Source organism: Parus major, chromosome 1 (assembly GCF_001522545.3).
Source record: "Parus major isolate Abel chromosome 1, Parus_major1.1, whole genome shotgun sequence".
Classification (NCBI taxonomy): domain Eukaryota; kingdom Metazoa; phylum Chordata; class Aves; order Passeriformes; family Paridae; genus Parus; species Parus major.
Window position 1 is genome coordinate 61,612,022 of NC_031768.1, and position 23,745 is coordinate 61,635,766.

General features: G+C 37.1%; 1 protein-coding gene across 7 annotated transcripts in view; it reads left to right on the plus strand.

The window, feature by feature from the left end:
* Positions 1-23,745, plus strand: part of FNDC3A (fibronectin type III domain containing 3A) — a 113,281-nt gene that overhangs the window by 82,366 nt on the left and 7,170 nt on the right. For all 7 annotated transcript variants that reach the window (XM_015625685.3, XM_015625675.3, XM_033514812.1 and 4 more), the window contains 14 exons: positions 2,104-2,242; positions 2,694-2,747; positions 3,363-3,487; positions 6,706-6,880; positions 7,492-7,578; positions 12,644-12,782; positions 14,388-14,456; positions 15,789-15,907; positions 17,968-18,073; positions 18,165-18,340; positions 19,407-19,520; positions 21,138-21,287; positions 21,372-21,655; positions 23,525-23,734. In XM_015625685.3, the coding sequence (XP_015481171.1) occupies positions 2,104-2,242; positions 2,694-2,747; positions 3,363-3,487; positions 6,706-6,880; positions 7,492-7,578; positions 12,644-12,782; positions 14,388-14,456; positions 15,789-15,907; positions 17,968-18,073; positions 18,165-18,340; positions 19,407-19,520; positions 21,138-21,287; positions 21,372-21,655; positions 23,525-23,734 (1,947 nt within the window). The remainder of the gene's footprint in view (positions 1-2,103; positions 2,243-2,693; positions 2,748-3,362; positions 3,488-6,705; positions 6,881-7,491; positions 7,579-12,643; positions 12,783-14,387; positions 14,457-15,788; positions 15,908-17,967; positions 18,074-18,164; positions 18,341-19,406; positions 19,521-21,137; positions 21,288-21,371; positions 21,656-23,524; positions 23,735-23,745) is intronic.

Here is a 23,745-nt window from a genome sequence, read left to right on the forward strand (position 1 = left end):
TCAGCCTGAAGAAAACTCAGTACTTAAAGGGCGCCTGTAAGAAAGATGGAGACAAACTTTTTAGTAGGGCCTGTTGTGATAGGACAAGAGATAATGGTTTTGAACTAAAAGAGGGTAGATTTAGACTAGATATATGGAAGAAATTTTTTGCACTGAGGATGGTGGAACACTGGAACATCTTGCCCAGAGAGATGGTGGATGCCCCATCCCTGGAAACAATTCAGGGAGAGGTTGGTCAGGGCTCTAAGCACCCTGATCTAGTTGAAGATGTCTCTGGTTTATTTTGCAGGGGTGTTTGGACAAGCTGACCTTTAAAGGTCTGTTCCAATTCAAACTACTCTGTGATTCTTGTTTTTTAAAAAAAAGAGTGTGGATATATCAGTTTACAAATAAATAACACTGTGAAGGCAGAAATGGAGGCCTCCTTAAAAGAAGTGCCTTTTCAGGAGGTAATGGCAAGTGTGGACTACCTTCTTAGACATGACTGAATGGCCTGCTTCTCTTGACTCTCTGGAAAACCCCAAGATGCCTGTGTACTGACCAAGGGAAGCAATTTAGAGACAGCTGGTAGGAAGAAGAGAGGGCAGAAGTATGTCAGAGTATGGGTCCCAGTTAACAATGTTCTACCTCCTTCCACATCAGATTGAGGATAGGACTTGCCTTGTGCAGTAGCCTTTTTGACATTTGCTCAAGTAGGAGAGCTAGGTTCCCAGTCCTTGGTGTGAAGGAGTCTACATCTCCCAGATCTGTTTTCCAGAGTATTGTCCTGGTTGTCAAACTGAAAGCAAAAGAGGGTTGATCTGTTCTTATTACAACCCTCATTTAATCTGAGCCCCCATATTGCCTGGATCACAAGGTCAGGAGATGGATGAATGGTAAATTGGCTCTAAGCTATTTCATATGAAAGTGTTTACCTGTGATTTTGTTCCTATTTTTAGTAGCATTTATATATTTTATCCAACAAGGTTGAAATGGAAAATTCATGGAGCATGAGGGTCAGTACCTAGAAATTTTCTTTTCGGTCTAAGTCCTCTTCTATCAGCCTACATTCATATTTTTTCTTGTTTAATTCTGGTGGTTGTAGGCAATACATGGGAATCAGTGGCTTGGCCATCCAAGCTCTTCCTAAACAGAATTCTGCCAATATGAAGGCTGCACAAAATTAGCAAAGACTGGAACAGCTCAACCACCAAGATAACTGACATATTACATATTTGCAACTGTATGAAAGCACAAACAATTTTGTGTTCAACTTTTGTCACCGTTTGAATGTCTTCTCTCTGTTTGTAAAATCTGTAAAACCAAATTTCCTGTGATTTGCTGTTCATGCATCAAAAATATGTCAGGATTTTTGTACCTTCTTAAGTTGGAAACCCAGATCTTATATTGGTGAGCAGAGGAGAGGGTTTTTTAGAGAGTTTTGGTTTTGGGATTTTTTTCACAGGAACAGATGAATCAGAAGAAAGTAATGTGCCATTGACCCAAAGATGAGGCAAGGCATAGCTGCACAGCTTAGGGGGCAAGGGGGAGGCCAGATGATTATCATGTATTTCCTTTTGGAAACAAGCCTTTTGAAAAACAAGCCATTTCTCTTTGAGACAGAAACAAAATTCACTCTTTTGAAGTATGTGGAGAGCTAATTCATAGCCTTACTAAAATGAAAGGACAAGGTGAACACACTCAGCAGGACACTCATTTGAGTGCAGAGGATACTCTGAAAATACATCAACAGCTTCATTGTGCTCATCTGACGAAAGCACTTGCAAAAGAATTATTCATAATATAAGTTCATATCTCTACAACAGATAATGAGCCTGCAAAATGCTACCATTATTTTCCAACCAAAGTACAGCTAATAACAGACATATTTTAAGTATAATTGTGAGACTAAGGCCGACTGATGGTAATGATGTACATCTGAAGTAAATGACTCTTTTCTTCCTTATTGCTTCAATTGACGGAGATGTTTCCCCCAGCTATTTATTTCTAACAGTGATATTTTAATAATGAAGCAGCAAGGCAGCAACTTAATTCCAAATGCTCAGTTTTCTTTGGAAACTACAGATTTTGAAGCAAAATGTTATTGACTCTCTTCCACTTTAGAGTCCAAGTAGAATGCAACTGTGTAAAGGGGTGCCCTTCAGAAGCAGAGAGTTTTACCACAGCAAGTTGTGAACCTGATACTCCAAATCTGCCCAGGATAACTAATCGGACCAAAAATTCTCTTACTCTTCAGTGGAAGGTAAGGATTGCTTCACAGCCTTTAAAATAAATATTTTAAACTCTTAGAATTGTTGTGGATTTTTCAATAAAATACCAGTTCATTGAAACTGAAAGTTTTTGTCAGACCTACTAATTTCAGTCACAGTTCCCTGACTGGAAATATTTACTGGGTTAAATGTGGACTTGAGTAAAAAGAGAATGATTCACAGAAAAGCAAGGAGTCTTTCAAGGTAAAATTACTGACTTCAGTACCCAATGCATTTCAAGGACTAAGTGAGAAAAAAACCAACATGAAATAAGCATTCACTGTATGACGACTGAACTAGGACTGTCTTGGCAAGTGAAACAATCGTATAAGGGCAGCATTATTCATCTTCCACTGTTCTTCTCATGGTTTGGCCCACACATGCATTTTTTTAAGTGGACTTGTATCCAGTTAGAATTCTAATTTTTTTGTTTTCCTGTTACAGGCATCGTGTGATAATGGTTCCAAAATCCACAGTTACCTTTTAGAATGGGATGAGGTAAGCAAGCTATTCTATTGTATTTTCAGTCTTCTATATTTTTTAAGTAGCTGTATGTGACTGTGCACATCAAGTTGTGTGAAAATTAAGATTTCTGCTTACAGGTGTGTGACAAATATGTAATTCCTGAAGCAATTATTAAAATGCAGTTAGTGCTCAGTTTTTTTTCTCAGGGGATATAAAATAAAAATATCTTAATTGCATGATTCTGCCGCTCTTAATAATGGCTTTTTCACTTGTAGTCCAATACTGTGTTCAAGAGCTGGCACGGAAGGGTCATTTTTCTACAACAGTCTTTCTTTTTTAATAAGTGGGTGGATCAACTATGGCCCTGCAACAATCTTGCAGTCTCTACCTGGGCAGCTGTCCTGAGATGGCAGAGCTGCAGGATCTTCATGGCACTTATTCTTTCAGCCCCAAGGAACTGGGAAATGGAAAGGAAGAAAAAAAGCTGCTAATTTAATACAAAGTTTCGTATGCCACTGCCTCGCCATATGGAGATTCTTCAGTTATATTTAATTTCAAAAAAGGGTTTTACATCATGTTTGTATGTACTTTAATTAATGGATGCATATGTAATAAGGTGAATAATATGATAAACTTATTACTTTTTAGGGAAAAGGAAATGGAGAGTTTTGCCAGTGTTATTGCGGTCAACAGAAGCAGTACAGGATCACTAAACTATCACCAGCAATGGGGTACACCTTTAGGCTAGCAGCCAAAAATGACATGGGAATGAGGTAAATACTATTACATACATAAATATGTAATGCATATGCATGTATGTATGTGCTGCTTTAGGAAAAACATGTGTTGGCATTTAAAGAAAAATTTATTTTGTCCAAATGGTCTGAAGTAGGATATAGAGTACATAATCTTTCAGCTGGAAGGGACCTACAGTGATCATCTAGTCAAACTTCTTAGTTAACTCACAGTATGTGACTGGATTATTCTTTTTGCAGATAGCCTGTGTGCTGTGATATTGTCCCTTCATCTAATGTGTCTGTTAGTCTCCTCTTACTCTGAGAAATAGACAGAATATGACATTGCCCTATCAATAAATTCTTAGAAAGTTCTAGAGCTTATTATAAATGCTTAGGATATGTGGTTTGTGCTTTTAATTACTACTTTTTGGATGTTACAGAGCACTAAACTTTGTTTTGAATTTTTGAATGAATGACATGTAACTTTGGTGGAGAATATAAGTAAGAACTTGGGAAAAAAAAATGTTTTGTGAAGTTATGCTTGTGTTAATGAGTGCATTAGTTCCTGACTGTGCTTGTTCATCATCAGGCAAAGCAGATGCAACTGGCTAGCAATCACACTACCAGAGCTCATCTCCTCTATAGCAGACTCGTGGTGTCCAGGCTACCTAGTCATACTTGGACTTTGAAGTCCTGTGGGGCATAAAAATAGTTTCCTTCACCATCAGCATAAAATTGATTTTTGTGTTTGTTTTATAATTCAGATATTATGAACATTCTGCTGAAGCTCACTAAAGTGGTGTTTCTATAGCATGAAATAGAGGATGTGTGTTGTGTGTCCTTTATCTGGAAGAAGGAGGTGCTTGAGAAAAAGTGCCTGCTTGGCCAGTGTTGAAGAACAATGTAAAGAGTAGGGAGCCAGACACAGGTTCATGCTGGGCAGAAGGAATCTTCTGCAGACCATTAAGTATGTGGAAAATACAGCTGGCTCAGGAGATCTGAGGCATGTGTTGGGAGGCTTTGGAGAGTACTCAGGGAATGCATTGCACAAAGTACTTGTTCCTATGTCTTTCCTTAAGCACCTGCTTTCTGCCACTACAGTGTCCTATGACAGTAGACTAGAATGACTTTGGTGTGCTCCAATAGTCTTTATTATAGTACTGCTTTCTGGATGATGCTCCTGGAATTAATTATTCTCTTGATTTGCTCCTGGACTTTGTCTTGATGAGATTCAGTTGGAGCTGTTAAAAACAAAGGCAGAGGGAGGGAGCTGGCAGTTAAGCAGGGTCCAATGCTTGGACTCTCTTCCTGTTCCCCTTTTGCATCTGACTGTAAATACCTAGAAATAACTGCACATATTAAAGATTCCTCCAGCATAAGCTCTGAAGACACTGCTCAGTTAAGTACCCTTCTTAAACTAATCACACTAAATAGATTTTTAAATCAATATTTCATAGCCTTGTGAAGATGAGCTTTTTTGTCTTTATGGTATTATTTAATTAAGAAGTCTCTTGAAATAATATTTATTAGTGCAGAGTGCCTGTTTATCCCTTATGAAGAATGTTGAGAACATAAGGCATCTGGAGACAAAATTTTGTCTAAATCATTTTACCAACAAGAATAGATATTTTATCTCTGAGTTACTAATTTTTAAATTTAATTCTAACCTACATGAAACAGTGGTTAAAGAAAACTGGAAAAAATAAAATCTATTTCCAAAAATAAATAGTACTGTACTTCTGAGGGAATTGTTTAATATGCATTCAAATATGACTATGGTTGGAACTCTTAGTTTATTTCAGTGTATTTTGAAGTGGTTCAAGCAAGTTTAGAGATTGAATCTTTTTAAGATGTGTTTTTTTTTACCTTATATCCACTTGTAAGTTGACTCCTTCAATAGTTCGTTTTGAAAAGTGTTAGACATGCTACTTGTATCTAACCTCTCTTAATGCTTTCTTCAGACTGCCTATAAAATGCCGATCTTTTTTTAGTAAATATATTGTAGGTATCAATTTCCATTCCAGAAATTTTCTTGCTTTTGACTTCTTACAAGAAAAAAATTACTATTCCCACGAATTTGGAAGTTTTCTCTTGTTTTTAACTTTTGCCCTTCTTGCTTCACATCTCTTTTACAGTCCTCACAGGCAATATGTCTGTTTTCTGTGCTATCAACACTCTTGATAATGTGGTGTCTGTAAGATTTTTTTCCTTTAAATGCCAAAAATACTTCAGTACAGACCAAAATATACAAAATGTGCTTTGCTATAATATAGGTTGAGTAAGAGAGAAAGTGAAATTGAGTTATCTTTTAATTGATATTTTTCTGGCAAGTCAGGTTCTAAACACATGAGACACTTAACTGGTACCTTTGTTTAAGCGATAGAGAGGATTTTCAGGGCTTCCTGGTGCTCACTTAGATAGTCCTTAGCTTTTAGATTAAAATTACATCTTTGACATTAGTTTCATATGGTTAAAAATACTAGACTAGCTTTAGGCTTGTAAATGATTCTTCAGATCTGATGTAAAGCAGCAAAGCCAGCTGAGAGCAGGTGGGGCTTTTTAGTCTAGCTGGATGCATGTCAGACTATCTGTACAACCTGTTCACTGACTTTTGCATCCCTCTGTTTCACAGTAGCTCTTTTTATGTAATTTGTTTGTATTTTCACCACACAGTATATCTAATCTAAATCAAATAAAGATAACAGTTGCATTAGGAGATTCAGTGGTATAAACTCTACTTCTTTTTCTGCAGTAAGACTCTGATTTTATCAACTCTTAAGGTAGCTCACCATTGAAGGAGAATATTCTATTATTTTCTGAATCTCTAGGGAAACCAGTACTTCAAAGTAAGCTCAGAACACATAAGCAAAGTTTGTTTTGAGGTCTTGCCATAGATGTTTTTATGCCTTCATGTTTTCACTTTGAAAAGGAAGGACGCTGTCGTATATTATTGCATGTAGAGCTTTTGTGTTTTAGAATACTGAGTTAATATGAAGAAGCAAAACATTTTGGTTAGTAAAACATTGTAATTATATCATACAAAGAAATCTTTCAATTATGAACATGGTAACCTTGTTCAGATATTTTGTTACTGACATACTCATGGGCAAGTTAAGTTGTTTGCATATAACAGCTTACAATTTCCCATTGTGCATATCTCCAAGAAACTATCATAGCTGTGTTTAGTACGAATTTTGGTTTTTAGCTATTAATTATTGTGTCTAGTTAGTTTACATATTGTCTGTTTTAAACAGTGATTTTAGTGAAGAAGTCCTGTATCATACCTCAGGCACTGCCCCAACCACACCAGCAAGTCCTTTGCTGATTAATGCTGGAGTTACTTGGTTATCCCTTCAGTGGACTAAACCCTCAGGAACACCATCAGATGAAGGAATCTCATATATATTAGAGATGGAGGATGAGAACTCAGTAAGTTTAGAATAATTATTCTCAATATGTTTGATACATTATTGTATTAGTATAGCAATGATTATTTTTGCTAGACTATTCTACGAGGAATTGTATTTTCTGAAATTAAGCTAATGACTTGTCATTGCTGTGACCAGGCCACCTAGCTTTCTTCTTTTAATTGTGTTTAGTATTATTAAGCCCCATTTCTGAAAAGACTTTTAAATTGCTTATAAATTTGTGAATTTGTGTGTGCAACTTAAGCCTTATAAGAGCTGATCAAAGCAATTGCATCATGAAGTGTGGTCCCTCTAGATGTGATTTCAGACTAACAACATTTGTTTCAAAATCAGTAGTGTTCTACCTTTTGAAAGCGTTAGGTAAAATTTCCAGTGACTGTATATGTCTTTCTTACTGATATTTTCTCCTCTTTTGGTTGGAAAATGGTTAATGAATTCACAACTCTTATAAAGAAAACAAAACAACTTCTGTTTACACAATGAAGGTGCACTTATTACTTTGTCAGGGACCAATAATAATTACAGTCTGAAACAGTAATTTATTTGTATGAAGTATGTTAGATCCTCTGGTCTGCAAAGCTAATGTTCAAATAATCCTATTTAATTCTGCAGGGATATGGTTTCAAGCCAAAATATGATGGTGATGATCTTACCTACACGGTGAAGAATTTGAGGCGTAGTACAAAATATAAATTTAGGGTAAGATATTTTTTCATATGTTTGGGCACCAGACTAGTTTGAGATTGACTTAGAAGTGGGGAGGGCCCTTTTTTAAGGAAAACTGAATTTTATGCCAGTTTCTTACTATTTGAATCTCCTAAAACTGTCAGCTGAACACATGCATTATTGTTTCTGCAGAAGCAATAAGAACCTCTGCAAGGGTATAACACAGTTGCAGATATCTTGAAACTCCAAGTCACATGCTCTTAGCAGCTGGGGTTTTTTATTTGGCTGGTTTGTTTCGTATACATGGGTGATAATACTTTGTATAGCTATGGGTTCTTTGATAGTAAACACAATAAAAGTGTTAGGATAAGGAGCCGCCTTGATTAAAAAAAAAAAAAAATTATTATAAGTCATCCATATTACCATGGCATGTTCTGTTAAGCATGAGGGCTGAACTATTAGTTCAGGAAGAAGTCTGGCCTAACTATGAGCTTTTGGGTGTGGTTAAAAGGTGGAAAGAAGGATACTGCCCATGGGAAGGTGATCAAATAGCCATTAAGGACTACAAGAACTTTTCCAGGACAGGCAGAGTTGAAGTCAGGAAGGCTTAGGATCAACTAGAACTGAAATTGACCAAAGATAACAAGAATGACATAAAATGTTTCTTCAGATGTGTGAGAAGTAGAAGCACAGGGAAGACATAGAGGCCATTCCTAAACAGGGCAAAGAGGCAAGTTACTAATAATGCAAATGAAGCAGAGATTCTTAATACCTTCTTTGTTTCTGCTTTACCAGCATAACTGGACCCCAGATCACAGGATAAGATAGCAGTGACAAAGCTGGGGTTTGGTCTGTTGGAAGGGCTCAGTCCACTTATGGATGTAGAGGGAAGTGGCTGACATTGCCACAAGACCCCTATGTGTAACATTTGAAAAGTGATACACGTCAACGGATATTCCTGAAGAGGATATGGAATACCTGGAAGAGGAATGGAATACCCCCCACCTACAAGAGGGGTCCAAAAGAGGACCCAGAGAACTACAGGCCCATTAATCTTACTTCAGTCACTGGAAAAGAAATGGAAAAGTCTTCCTAGGAAATATTACAAGCAGGCAGTTGGGAATAGCCTACACCAAAAGTAAATGATGGCTGACAAGCCTGATCATATCCTACATCAAGGTAACACTTCCAGTTGGTCCAAGGAGACCTGTGTTTTTTACCTGAACTTCAGCACCATTCAACAGTTTCCCACAGTCTTTTCCCTGGCCAAATTGGCAAAACACAAAGGGTTAGATGAGTAGGAAACTGGCCAACAGTCCCCACTCAGAGGGTAGTGATCAATGGCTTCTAGTTAGGCTGACAGCATGTCAGTATTAGGAACTCCTAGGGATAAGAGGCCCCGTGCTGCTCGTTTTCACAGCTGATCTTGACAGTGGAATTGAAAGCACCCTCACCAAGTTTGCTGATGACATCACATGGAGTGGTCAGATGAACACATCAGAAGGCAAAACTATCTTACAGAAACACCTGGACAGACTAGAAGAGTGAGGTAGCAAAAACAGTATGAAGATTAACAAAGACAAGTACAAAGCCCTGCACCTGGGCTGCAATAACCAAGGAGCCCACTATAGGCTAGGAGCAGCCTGCTGAAAGGGACATTCAGGCAAACTGGATCCTGGGCTGATTTAGCGGTGGCATTGCTAGCAGAGATAAGAAATCGTCCTTGTATTCAGCTTGTGTCAAATGACACTTGGATAGCTGTGTCCAGTTCTGATCCACACAATTCACAAAAGACAGGCAGAGTGGGAGTTGGTCCAAAGGTCTCTTGTGGAGAGTTGGGCCAAAGAAAAATTATAAAAGGGCTGGAGAACCTGCCTTATAATCAAAGTCTAAAGGAATTACATATTACCTCATTGGAGAAGGCTCAAAGGGATGTCATCACAGTTTGCTAGCACTTAAAACTTGACTACAGAGAGGGAGGTTCTCCCTTCACAAGAAACCACCTGGAGATGACAAGGGGCAAGAGTTGCAAGGTGCACTAGAAGGGGTTTCATCTTGGTATAGGAAAGAAATTTTCCACAGTGAGATCAAGTAATCACTGGAGCGACCTCCCCAGAAATGTGGTGGAGTCCCCATCACTGGATGATTTCAAGATATGACTGGAGAAGGTGTTAGATAATCTCATCTAGGCTCACATTGCCCTGAAGGGTTGGACCAGGTGATCTTTCAGGCCCCTTCCAGCCTGAGCTATTCTATGTTCTGTGTCACTCTTGAATAGTTACTTGAGTTTTGGAACAAAGCTAAAGATGTGTCCCACAGTATGAATCACAGAATAATTTAGGTTGGAAAAGACCTGTAAGATCAACTCTTAACCCAGCATTAAACCACATCCCTAAGCAACATATCTTCACATCTTTGAAATACCTCCAGGGGTGGTTACTATACCACTTCCCCAGGCAGTCTTGCCAATGCTTGACTGTTCTTTCTGTGAAGGAATTTTTCCTTATTTTCAATTTAAACTTCCCCTGGTGCAACTTGAGGTACAATCAGAATAACCTCATCTTGCCTTTTTCCTGCAAGTGAGAAATGTTGATAGCTGTTGTCACACATACACCTAAAATACTATTTCTTAAGGAAGAATTGGGAACTGTTGAAGAACAGCTTCTCTTTGCAATATGAAGGAAATAGTTTGAGTTGATTGATTTGAGTTAACACTACAGCATGTAAGTACTCCTTTTCAGATGATATTTTGCACTTCTGAATATGATTTTGTTGGGGTTTTTGCACAAACTTAGTATTGAAATAATTTAAAATATACAATGCATTTCTAGCATTATTACCGCTACACATGAACTAAAGAATAGGTCATTGTCTTGAAACTAGCTTTTGTAGGACATGACCATAGTCTTCCTTTGAAAGTAATACTACACATTAATTATACTGGTTACTAGTAAATGTATAGTTATTTAAACATCCTAAGTTTCTCATTCAAATAAACTCCCATGTTTATACCCTGTTTTTATTAGCAAAACAATAAACAGAAGTCTCTGTTCACCCATTCATGGACCATAAAGGAGAAACAAATGTTAAGTTAATCAGGTCTTTAATTTTTATTATACAGGGGAAAGACTTAATTAGTAGTAATATTCTTTAAGGCTTTTGAAAGAAGCTTTATAACCATTTGAAACCATATTATAATACGTAAATGCTAACTGCCTGTTTAACTTAATTTGTAAGGACACACAGACAACCAGATGATTATTAATCTTGTAAACTGTATTGGGAGACTTAACGTCTGAGAGACATGTTAGCTTGCATTTCCTCTTCTCAGTCTGTACTAACATCACTGCTGTCATTTCAATTCTGCTTATTCTTAAAACAGATCTAAAAACTGAAAAAAACTCTTTTCCTTTTTTTCTTTTTTCCTAGGTGGTTTACTTTTTACTAAACTAAAAAATACAAAGTAAAGAATAGCACAAATTTGTTTTCCTAGAGTCACAGAAAAGTCTAGGTTGGAAAAGACTTCTAGTGATCATCTGGGTCAAATTTGTGTAGAAGGCTTAGGCAGTTCAACCCTGTCCCAGCCCTGTTGAGCTGAGATTTCAGTACTTCCAGCAAGGACAATTCAACCACTTCTTTGGGCTGTCTGTTCTAATAGAAATTAATTTCTTTTCTTATATCCAGCTAGAATTTCCCCTAGCACACTATGTCTGCTGGCTCTCATCCTGTCGTTACAGACCCTTTGGAAGGCAATGTCATCTCTTCTGTAACTATCTCTTAAGTATTGGAAGGCTGCAATTAGATCCTTCCCAGTGAAACTTCTTTTTACTCAGGCAGAATAAAAGAAAGCTTTTTTTTCCAATGTCAGGTTCTCTAATCCTCTGATCATCATGCCCTCTTGATCATCATTGGCCCTCTTCTGAACTCTTTCCAGTTTCCCAGTGTCCCTTGAACTGGGAGGACCAAAACTGGACAGTATTCAAAGCACGGTTTTAAAAGTGCTGAGTAAAGTGACATAATTAAATCCTTTGTTCTGCTGGGAAAATTCTTGGTGATGCAACCCATGAAACCATTTGGTTTTGCTACTGCCAAGATGCTTTGCTGATTTATTTGGCTTGCTCCTACTTGAATCCCAATGCCCTTCTCAGCAGAGCTAAAAAAAGAAAAACTGGCTAGAGTGAGACCCCAGACTGCACTGGTGCTGGGAATATTCTATCCCAGGTGCAAGACTCTATCTTTTGTCCAAAGCTCATACAGTTCTTGTTCATTCAATATTTCAGCCTATCAAAGTCTGTATAATGGCTCTTCCCTCCAGCATATGTCTATATTCTCCTAGTTTGGTGCTATATGCAAATCTGGGAGCGTCACTCCTGTCACCCAGGTCACTTCTGAAGATAATGAATCTGACCTTGGATTGGCTGCTGAGAAAATCCACTCATGAGCAGCTGCTAATATGCCTTCAAATCATTAGCCAACACCCTTTGAGCCTGGCATTCTGTCAGGTTTTCTACACCCATCTTGTGGTCCATCTGTGCTATCTTAACCAGCTTATCTATGTATATGTTGTGGAGATGACACTAAAATTAGGGTAGATGATGTCCCCAGCTGTCCTGCATTTCTTGAGCAAGTTGTTTGATCATGGAAGCACTCAGGTTGGTTAAACATGATTTACCTTTGACAAATATAATTCCTTGTCCTTCATGTGACTTTCATGACAGCCTTTTGCCATAATGATCCTTGGGACTGAAGAGTTTATAAAATCCCTTTGATGTTGTTAATACAACTTACCCATATAAACACTTTTTTTATCTCTGAATGTATTTCTATAAAAGAAGGTCCTATACTAGGATGGGAGGGATTTTTTTTAAGGATTTGGCTTTTTCTAGCATTTTGCATGCATTTATATTTTCAGTATAGTGATTGTCTAACTATGGGACTAATTAAAATGTAAAATGAATGTATATAATAACTTTAGTTCTTGTGCTAGTTTATTATTTGTCTATCTATATATGCAGTATGAATTAATTTTTCCTTACCAAAAACAGTGAATAGCATACCACTATCCAATGCATTCATAGTATTATATATATATTTACAGGTCATTGCTTATAACTCAGAAGGGAAAAGCAGTCCAAGTGAGACAGTGGAGTACATTACTTGTCCAGACAAACCTGGAGTACCTTCAAAACCCACAGTGAAAGGAAAAACTCATGCACAAAGTTTTAAAATAATCTGGGGTAAGAATGTTTTCCAGCTCTAGAGTATTTCTTCTTTATTTTTAATATATATATCATATATATAATTTTTTTATACAGGAGGTCAGGTTTTACTTTAGTAACACTTCACTCAATCAAGCCATTATGATCCATTTACATGGAAAAATACTGAATCAAAATACGTAGTGTGGCAATATAGCTAATAATAAGGGAAGGGTAATATGCTAATTGTAATAGGGACTGTTATTGCAATGGACTACAATGCTTAAAAAAAGTGTGGTTAATCGATGCACAAAGTTCTGTTTCTCTGGCACAAAAAGCAGGTGCTTGACATTCTGGGTTGTTATTGAAAGAGAAGATTGAAGTTCAACCTGTATCTTCAAGCTATTTGGTTTTGATAGATTAATTTATATCTGCTAAGGATGTTGAGAAACTTTTCTTTAAGCTCAGGAATTTTTAGCCTTATGCTGTAAAATAGAAGGTTAAACAGTACTGTGTGATGCAGTACTTCAGCTTAAAATCAAACAGTAAAAAATTACATTTACCGACACTTCTTATCTGTTTCCGTTTATTAGTGTGTTTAATTCTTCAACATCAATAATAAGAAATTTACTTGTAGAGTATAAATAGTACTCATCTACGTCAGGACCTGATACCTGATCTTTTATATACAATACATAATGTATAAAGTTTTTTTAAAAATACCTGATTTGTGTATCAAAAGCAACCTAAAATATCCATTTATATATAAAATTTTAATAGTTTTTATTTGGAACAGTGATACTCTTTCTATGTGGTAATTAATGTGACAATTCCATTTTTCATTTGGAGTAATTTCCTTCCAACCAAAGAAGTGCTATCTGCCATGTAATTCTCATTTTATATAGCTGGCATTTTATGATACATAACTCTTGCCTAAGAGCCAACATAATTTAATCCATCCATAATGTGGTGTTTAGGCAGGAGTACCCTTCTGTGTTGAATTATAATGCCATGTTTATATTTGTTCAAAATGTTGTTTTACATTATTTTAATTTTGCTGTTTTCTAAGTCATCTTTAAGAATCAATATTAGGATTATATGTCAAAGAAAGGTCTATAGATTTGTATCTTGTACATGAATACTGTACCAGGGAGGATAGTGCACTCAATTTCTAGTGATATATTAGAAGTTAAGAGATAAGTTTTCAGGTTAGAATTCTTGATTTCTCTTCTGTCTCAAAATATTTAGTTTTTTGAAATTCTGTCCTTAAATAATTTCAAAATATTTTTATATACAAATCTGTATGATCTTTTTTCCTGTCTGCAGTCCAAATTACAGGACCATTGGAGTCTGTGTCCTTGAATCCATGGTCAGGCAGCCTTCCACAGCACTTGAGACCGAATTGTTTGCAGTGGCATCTCCCAGGGGGGATTTACTTGTCCCTTTTCCTGTGTAGAGTGTACAGAAGGGCTGAGAGCTGGCTTTCACAAAGCAGGGCTTGGAGTGATTTCCCACTGCCCTGGACTAGGATGCTCTCCATCTAAATAAGCACCCATCTCCAGCTGTTTGTTGATTTTGCCTCCCCAAAAGCTATAATGCCATTTAACTTACCTTGCTTAGTTGGAATATTGCTATTTTTTATAGACCCACCGAAAGACAATGGGGGAGCAGCAATAAATACGTATGTTGTGGAAATGTCTGAAGGCTTAAGTGGTAAGTATTAGGATCATACATTGGAATTCACTTGTGTGGGGGGTTTTTTCTGTCTCTGTGTGCATGTGGGAAGAATAAAATGTGTATTATGATAGGGAAAGTTATTGCCAGGGACTGACATCAAAAAGAAAATAGAGACACATTGATGCTTGTACACAAGAAATTCTTTTTCTCTGACTTAGAAAAGAAAGACGCCACAAAATTCTGTGATGCAAGAGATGCTTTTTGTTTAACTTACTAATTAGGTCTATTCAGTTTTAGAAATGAAATTACATATTTCAGACATTTTAGGGCAAGAAGACAGGGACATGTACCTTTGTTGTCTGCATGGCAGATGAAAGAAAAGCTCGTACTCCATTTATCACTATTAAAAGAGAACAATGATGCAGCTGGGATAACTTTCTGCTGTTTGCTTTTCTGTTCTTTCATACAGAAACAAAACTGACAGTATTTCTAAACTGGACATAAACCTCTCTTGCTAAAATATTTTAAAATCTTGACCTCTTAAGTAGCCTGATTGAGTTCAGAAACAGTCACATAAAGAATGGAAGTTTAAACTTCTCCCAAGCCTTGTCAGATGAAGACAGCACTGTCCCCAGATACGACAGGAGCCCTCTCAGGGCTCTCAGTTGTGGTTCTTTTGATGTTTAGTCTATTGCTTTCCTCTCTCTGTCATGTGTCATGAGTCACATTAAGTCACTTTTGGAATGATGCACCCAAGTGTTTCATGCAGATTTAGTGAGTTGTGCATTACATTTCATTCCCAGTCCTCTAAGTTCTGTGGTGTATTGAGTTGTTGGAGATTTAATTAAAAGTCTCCAGGTTCCCTGCTTAATCTTTTAAACAGAGAGAAAATGCTAAAGAGTTTCTGGTTTAAGAGTAGGAAATAATGGAATCAGAATTTCACATGCTTCTGGGCCATTTAGGAACACAGAAACAAACTTCATCAATTGTAAACTATAGTTACAGCCTTCAAAATTATAATGTAATTTGAAGCTAGTTTTCTGTGAAAAATTTTACTTTCCTGTCTTTCCTGTTTATTTGGTTATGATGTTGAATTTGCTTGCTGACCCAGTGTGTTCTCTTCTAGTTAAGATAAATGCCGAATAAGGAAGCTATTTCACTTCAGCAGACCTACACCTAGGAAACTATCTTTATGAAATTATAGGATCTTCCAGGAAATTCAAAGCAGTCTCAATTTCTATTTTTTTTTTTTTTATTAAAGATCAGGGACACACTTATTTTAGTGAAGTTAGGGTATCTGCTGTGGCTGGTACTGAAGTGTGGCAAATTGCACTTTGGTTCATTGCACACTTATTCCTAACCTTTCAGGAAACAAATGGGATACAATATACAGCGGAGCCGCTAGGGAACATGTGTGCGACCGACTAAATCCAGGCTCTTCCTATCGGTTACGTGTATATTGCATTGGGGAAGGAGGACAAAGCACGGTAATATCAGCTAATATTTTTATTAAATAAAATTTCTCTCTGTAAGAAAATCTGGTCCAGTAGATATTTAAGCAAGTATTGTGCAGAAGTGCCTAACAAAATAGCCATAATTTAGAACCTCAGAGAATTTCCAGTATTGCTGCACAGTGGTTTGAGTTTCTGCTTGTTTGTTAAAGAAATATATGTGAATATTCTTTTCTGATATTATATTTTGTTTGACATGATTGTCTTTTTTACAGAAATGGATACTTTTCCAATGTAATACATTTATACAATGTCATTCATTAAGGCCTAACCCAATACAGCATTTTAAGAAGGGTACTTGAGAAGGCTCCCCATGGAATTGGTCACAACACCAAGCGTAACAGAGTTCAGGAAGCACTTGGACAGTGGTTTCTCATATAGATTCTTGGGGGCTGTCCTGGGGCCAGGAGCTGGACTTTGATGATCCTTGTAGAAACCTTCCAACTCAGAAGATTCTCTGATTCTGTGAATTTAATATAGTTCCAGTAGTCAGTGGAGTACCTTGCCTGAGTAGCCAAGCCACCCCAGCAGGCAGGGGAGGAAGTCTTCTCTCAGGCTTTACAGGGTTATGCTTCCCGTGCTCTCTCATGCACAATTAAAATATTTACATTGTCCTACTTTTCAGTATTCCCAAGTAATTTGCTGTGCCATACTATGCTCCTTTACACACACAAATTACATACACATGTGCACTGTCAATTCTGTGGTGTAGTTCAGTTGCCAGTACCAAAATGTCTTACTGTATTGGTTCTCCCTTCTCAGCAGCAAGTGTAACAAAGCCAGCCCTGGCTCTCTGCAGATTTCCAGCAGGGCTTTACTATCAAGCTGCTGTCACAAAAATCTCAAAGCCTTCCATTCTTGTTGTTTGCTGTTTCTACCCAGCCCTGCCTTATTGCAATGAAATAAATGTATGTACCCTTCCTCCAGCTGGAAGTCTCCTGCAAAGATAACCTTGACTACAGAATAAATCTCTTGCCTTAAGGAATACACCTGGCTTTAAGAATAAATCTGGACTCCTTCAATGCTGGCTTGGCTGCAGTGCTTTCTCAGTCACCAGACCACAAGTCTCTGGAGACTTCAGCTCTGCCAATCTACATCCCTACAGCCCAATGCCACGATTTGAGAATTATCATTGAGTACCGAAGAGGAAATAATTTCCAGAAAGTCCACATACTTTCTGAAGGTGTCAGAAATCAACACAACTGTGAAGAAATATGTAATTAACTCTTCTACAGCTTCTCATGAACATATGTGAAACATTCTGCCTTTTAAGTAGCAGCAATTGATCAATGCAACAATATGTTCAAAGGAGCTGAAAAGCAGCAGATCACCAGTCCATTCTTCTTTGAGTATACGTAGAAACCAGCTGTGAAATGAGACTCTGAGATTCATTTTTTCTGTAAACCTTTCTGTATCACACTGAAGCTAATAACCCCTCACTGTCTGGTGCTCACTTCTGTCTGCATCCAGAACAGTCAATGCCATCTGCTGCATGTATTGTTATGTTCTTGGGTAATTTTTGCCCAGAATTCAGAGGTGGAAACTTGTTGCAGATCAGGTATTGCTAAGCAATGAAAACGTTGAAATATCTTTTTTTTCTTTTTTTTTAAATCTCTTCTGATTGACACTTCTACCAACTTTTGCTTTCTGAGAGGTTCTACCACAGAAAGGATAGAACCCTTAAAGTAAGGGTTTAGAACTCATTAGACCGCACTCTGATGCAAAAGAGAATGAGTTTACATTGAATAAGTCACATTTCAAGCATCTGTACTATGTTTGTACTGATAATTAACCACTGTTTTTAATTCTACTCCTTGCATGTGTACCAAAATACAAAAGCAAATTTTGCATATTGTATGATTATTTTGGCATGGTTTGAGAAATACATACCAGATCACTTCAGCATCATCACATATTTGAAGATGTCAGTTAAAAAGGGGAAGATCTTGTTTTTGACTCAGGTATTAGCCTTGTGGTATAACTGATAGTTTTTGTTTTGGCCTGGATAACTTCATTAATCTATCTTTCTTTTTTAGGTATCTGATTCCTTAGTGGTGCAGACACCAGCAGTGGTTCCTGGTCCATGCCAGCCCCCAAGGCTACAGGGTAGACCAAGAGCAAGAGAAATTCAGCTGCGCTGGGGTAATTTCATTACAAGTGTTAGAGATTGTAAGGGATCCAAATGTGTTACATGTTAAAATTAAATAAGCTTTTCTTTCTTTCTTGTTTTTAGGACCACCTCAGGTAGATGGTGGTTCACCCATTACCTGTTATGGTCTGGAAATGTTTCAGGCAGAAAGCGATGAACACAGAGAGGTTTACCAGGGTTCTGATGTTGAGTGCACAGTGGGCAGCCTTCTTCCAGGGAGGATGTACAGCTTCAGACTGAGAGCAGCTAACAAGGCTGGGGTAAGGAAGCAGTCTGAAATGAAATTCATTCCAGAGACTGCAATCACTATTAAGGATTTTTTATTTCAAAAAAAACATTTAATAGTAATTTTTAAATTAGGATTTCCTAATGTAGAGTCATTTGAGTCACATAGCTTATTGTTTTGTGGTAACAGATGGTTAAACATCAGTTTATAATGAAGGGGATTTTTAGGTGAAGGGAAGAGAAAATAGCTCATTATGTCTTTAATCTGAACAGTAATATTAGGAAATCATTAGGAAATGCTATGCACCTTATTAAAGCACTGTTAACAACTTTACTATTCTCATGTGAAATAAGGTAGCAAATTACTTTCTGTATACAGGTTTTTAAATTTATTGACCTTTATTTTTATAGCTGTTGGTGTTCAGAACACAATAATTAGTGTTTCCTGACTCTCCATTTTTATATTTAGTTTAACTTCTGACTACATGTGCTATCAGATAAAAGACTAATTTCCCTATCTGGAGTATTAAAGGTGTTTAAATCAATTATTGCTGTGGAACAAGCTTTATTTCATTATGTACCCAAAATTCTGATTTGTTCAGTAATGTACACTTCACTAAAAACTGTCAGAATGAGTTGACACTGTGGAGCGGTCTGCAGCTTAAGGCTTTAAAGCAGTATCCTAACTTTTATCTTCCCTCCACCCTGCAAAGAATGGTTCATAGTTCAGCAGTTTTTGAATCCTTTATTACTTTCACATAGGTAAAAACTAGGCAGTACCAATTGTTTTATATTCCAGTGCAGCCATCTTGTATCTTTAGAATAAGGCTTTGGATAGTATTTCCCTGGTTTTCCCAAGAGCTTGAAGTGTCAAATTTATTCACATTGCATTTGCTGGAGTGAAGAAAAATTTATAGCTGTTCTGACAATTAGTCAGATACTGAAATAAATCCTGAATCGACAGTCCACAGAAATTGATTTTATAAACAGATAATACAAAGTTTCAGGTTGCTGTTGCATGTCCCTACTATGGTAAACTGTTTTTTAAAAAGCAGTAATTTCATTCTTACAATATAGTCGTATCAACTCCCTTTTTAACAGTTTGGACCATACTCAGAAAAATGTGAAATAACTACAGCACCTGGACCCCCAGATCAGTGCAAGCCCCCTCAAGTGGCATGCAGATCTTCTGCCTGCGCTCAGGTGTCATGGGAGGTAAGAATGCCATGGTAACACCTGTCTTAACATAATGGTCTTCCACATTTTTGAGTTCAACTTGTAAAGTCTAATACTGTATTTTAATCATTTTACTTGTAAATAAAACATACCTGATTATCCAATAGGTAAAACCTTAGTCATTCATCATGCCATTACGATGCAGCATTAAGTTGGCAGGCTGAAGGTACTGGATCTTATTGTGACCTTTTTTTCAAAAGTTTTGCCACAGCTGCTACTCTGCATTTCTGAGTGACGCAGTCTCATCTTAAAATTTTTCTTTAACCTAGTTATAGTTCCTCAGAGACAATGTATCCACATAATACAGTAGATTATTGTGCATTTCTTGGCTTTATAATCTGATTTAATTTTATATAATTACATCAGTTATAAAGTAGCAAAAGCCTCACAGACTTCCTATAAACCCATAGTATTTAGATACATGATTTTAAAAAATGCAATAGATAAAAATTAAGCTTGTAAAAAAAAAAGTTTCTATCTGGAAATACTCTTTAAACACAGCTTTTTAGAGGCTTAGAGATGGGGGGAAGTATCTGAGTTACAGAACTGTACAGAAAAAAATTAAACTGTGTCACTTGGAAAGTAGTATTCATGCTTCCTACTGGGGGAATATCAGAGGAGCTCTCCCTAAATATCTACAAGGCAAAGCCTTTTTAAAAGAATACCATAAAAAATTCTGGTAGAGTTAATTTGAGTGATATTAGATGTCTGTTTTACAGAGTCACACAGTAATTAAGGCACAAGTAGACCTCTAGATGTTATTTAGTTCAACCTTCTATTCAAATAGGTTAACCCAGTGAAATTTTATTTATCTCCAAGAATGCATATATTTCAGCCTAGTAAAACTGTCTGGGTAAACTGTAGGATTTTTCATTCTGTAGGATTTTCTTGGTTTATGTCTAGTCAAAATACCCTTTAATGCAGTCACGACTCTTGTCTTGGCACTGTGCCTTCTTCAAGAAAAGTTTTTGTCATAATGTTTGTACCCTACCAGTAAGTAATTTAAGGCAGCAGTATGATCTTCACTTAGTTGGATCACTTTGCTATTAAATAAACTTTACTTTTTTGTTGTGTGTTGCACTCTGGCTTTGTGACCCTTTGCTGGACCTTCTCCATTACATCAATGTCCCTCTCCTTTTGGGGATCCCAGGACAGGGACATGGTACTGGAGATGCAGGCTCACAAGTGCTGAGGGGAATCATTATTCCTTTTACCCTTCTTGCTGCTCATTTGCTAATACAACCAATATGTAATTCACTTTCATCAGACACACACTTGATTCTTATTCAACTTTCTTACCAGGGCACACAGGGGTTTTTTTGGTAAAGGTTGCTCCTCAGCCTGTACATTTTTGAATCAGTCCAGGATTTTGTCTTTGCAATTGTCTTAGTTGAACTTGCTGAAGTTTGCATCAGATTCTGCCTGTTATTTGTATTGTATTAAATTAAAAATCAGCAAAGAAATGGGAGGGTAAGACTCCTCTAGAACAAAAACAAAATATAGATCTGGTGAGTTTGGTTGATTTTTTTTCTCCTGTCAGTATAATACTTTTAATTATTTGATTTCCATTTAATTAAAATTATTTTCATTTTAAAGGTACCAGTAAGTAATGGAGCTGATGTCACGGAGTATCGGCTGGAGTGGGGCGGTGTGGAAGGATGCATGCAGATCTCCTATTGTGGGCCTGGGCTCAGCTGTGAAGTGAAAGGGCTTTTGCCTGCCACTATATACTATTGCAGGGTTCAGGTAAAGATGTAAAACTATTGTTAGTGAAATCTGGAAATAGGAATTGACTCTGCCATAAAAACACTGTTTACTTTGGATTTGCAGGCAGTGAACGTTGCAGGTGCAGGCCCTTTCAGTGAAGTAGTAGCATGTATGACTCCAGCCTCTGTACCTGCAGTTGTGACCTGTCTTCATGGACTAAGTGAAGATGAAATTGAAAGTCCACACTATTCTCCTTCCACATGCCTTGCTATAAGCTGGGAAGAGCCTTGTGACCATGGATCTGAAATCCTTGGCTACAGCATAGACTTTGGAGATAAGCAGCCAATAACTGTTGGGAAGGAACTGACCTATTTCATAGAAGGCTTACAGCCAGATACTACCTACAGGTATGTGATGCACAGCCTACTGTTCCCTCCACAAGAGCAGATGCTTTGCTTCCTTGTATTTTTTTATTGTCTTCATTATTATTCTCAGACACATTAGTGCACAGTCATGGAGCAAAAAGAAGTTTTGTAATGATTGTCATAAATAGATATGCAATTTTTATTTTCTTTCAAAAATATTTATGTTAGTTTATTGCAGTATTGTTGTATCTGTCTGGTTAATGTGTCAATTTAACTAAAGTCACATCACATATTCAGATTCATAACTGGTTTTGGACTGGTTTCTTCTCTGTTTGAAAATGTAAAATCCATCCAAGAAGGACTATGTCCTGTCTGATCTAATTGCAGCTCATTGCAACTTGCAATGCCTTATCTGCAGAAAAAGTGGAAGTCAGCATGAACAATATCAGTTTGAAAGATCAGCCAGCTGTGCGTCTCTTTTGAAGTATTTTAGTTGCTGAACTCATCCCTTATGTTCAATCCAAGGGTCATTGAAAAATATAAATGCAAAAATCAGTAGTTTTGCCTGAAGACACTACATCCCTGTTACAAAAACATGTCAGTCCCACTGAAGTCAGGCTCTTAGCCCACTCTGACTTCAGTATAATTAGTACATTATCTGTCTATGCAGTTTTCTGAATCCTTAATTACTATTTTATGGCTTTATGTGAGAGTACAGTGTTTCTGTGTGCCTTATAATTATTTAACAATAATGTTGGCAATCTGAAGAGCTGTTGCTCTCTGTGTCAGTAGACTGAAAGAAGTCACTTCCATTGCAGAGGTAGGTCTATACTTCTACCCATGTAAGTTTTTTTCCAGAATACACTGTCAACTCCTTGTGCAAATAAAAAATTGCATGTATTAACCTTAGTTGTGGGCTGTAATAAATTAGCATAACATTAAATATTACTATAGTGAAGGAGAAATATTTATTCTTTAGCCTGCATACAATTTGTGTTTCCATATTTTGCAGTTGTGTGGTTGACTGTTTCAGAATTTAATTTAATGTGTTTACTTTTTTCCAGTTACCTAGATACTATTTTGGACAAGCAAATGTTAAGTCTGCAAAATTAAATTAGACACATTTTGCTCCCTGTGGCTACCTGTGAAATACATAAAGAGCCTCTGTTGTTGGCTTTTTCCTTTTCAGAAATAAATTTCTTGGCTAACTCTTTTAATTCTTACTTACAAATCTAATGCCAGTATTGTCTCTCATGGAGTATCAAAGGAAAAACAAAACCCTACCTTATCCTTGAGTATCAAGTTCTACAACTTCCTCAGCTCTGTATCTTGGGTGACTTTTGGTTTCCCCTTCTCACTTTGCAGGCAGACCCAAGAGGGCTTGTGTTTGCAAATGCCCAGAGATGTGTTACTGGTGGAAACAGCAAGAGAGGTGGCTGGGCACCATTGCTTAATTCTCACATGAATATGTTCTGTTCAGAAAAGTCCATAAAAATGTCTGTTAGTCATCCTTGAACTCACCTGGTAAAACAGTCACAGATATGGTTTCCCCTCTTTGGGGTTTGGGGTTTTTTTACCTTCCCTCATCACTCCAATGTGGCTATCAAAAATTTTGGTTCAAGGCCTCCACAGTCAGAAAGATGGACCACTCTTGAAGTAACTCACAGAACTTTTTTATCTTTTCACTAATGTGAATTTATTTTTAATACTTTTATTTCTAATCTGGCCAACTCCTTAGAATGTAAGTGATACACCTGCATATTCTTGACAGTCTATCAAAACATAGCACTGATAAAAGTCTTCATTGTAGATAGAACCATTATTCTCTATTTAATGAGAATGGTGGATATGGCCAGTTATTTTTAGAATCTAATTTCAAGTTAATTTATTCTCTCTTTTTCCAAATGCTAGGGTACGAATTCAAGCCCTAAACAGTCTTGGAGCAGGTCCTTTCAGCCACACCATAAAACTGAAAACAAAGCCTCTCCCGCCAGATCCACCTCGCCTGGAATGTGCTGCATACAGTTCTCAGACTCTGAAGCTGAAGTGGGGAGAGGGAACTGCGAAAGCATTAACTGATTCCATCCAGTACCACCTTCAAATGGAGGATAAGAATGGAAGGTTGGTTTTGG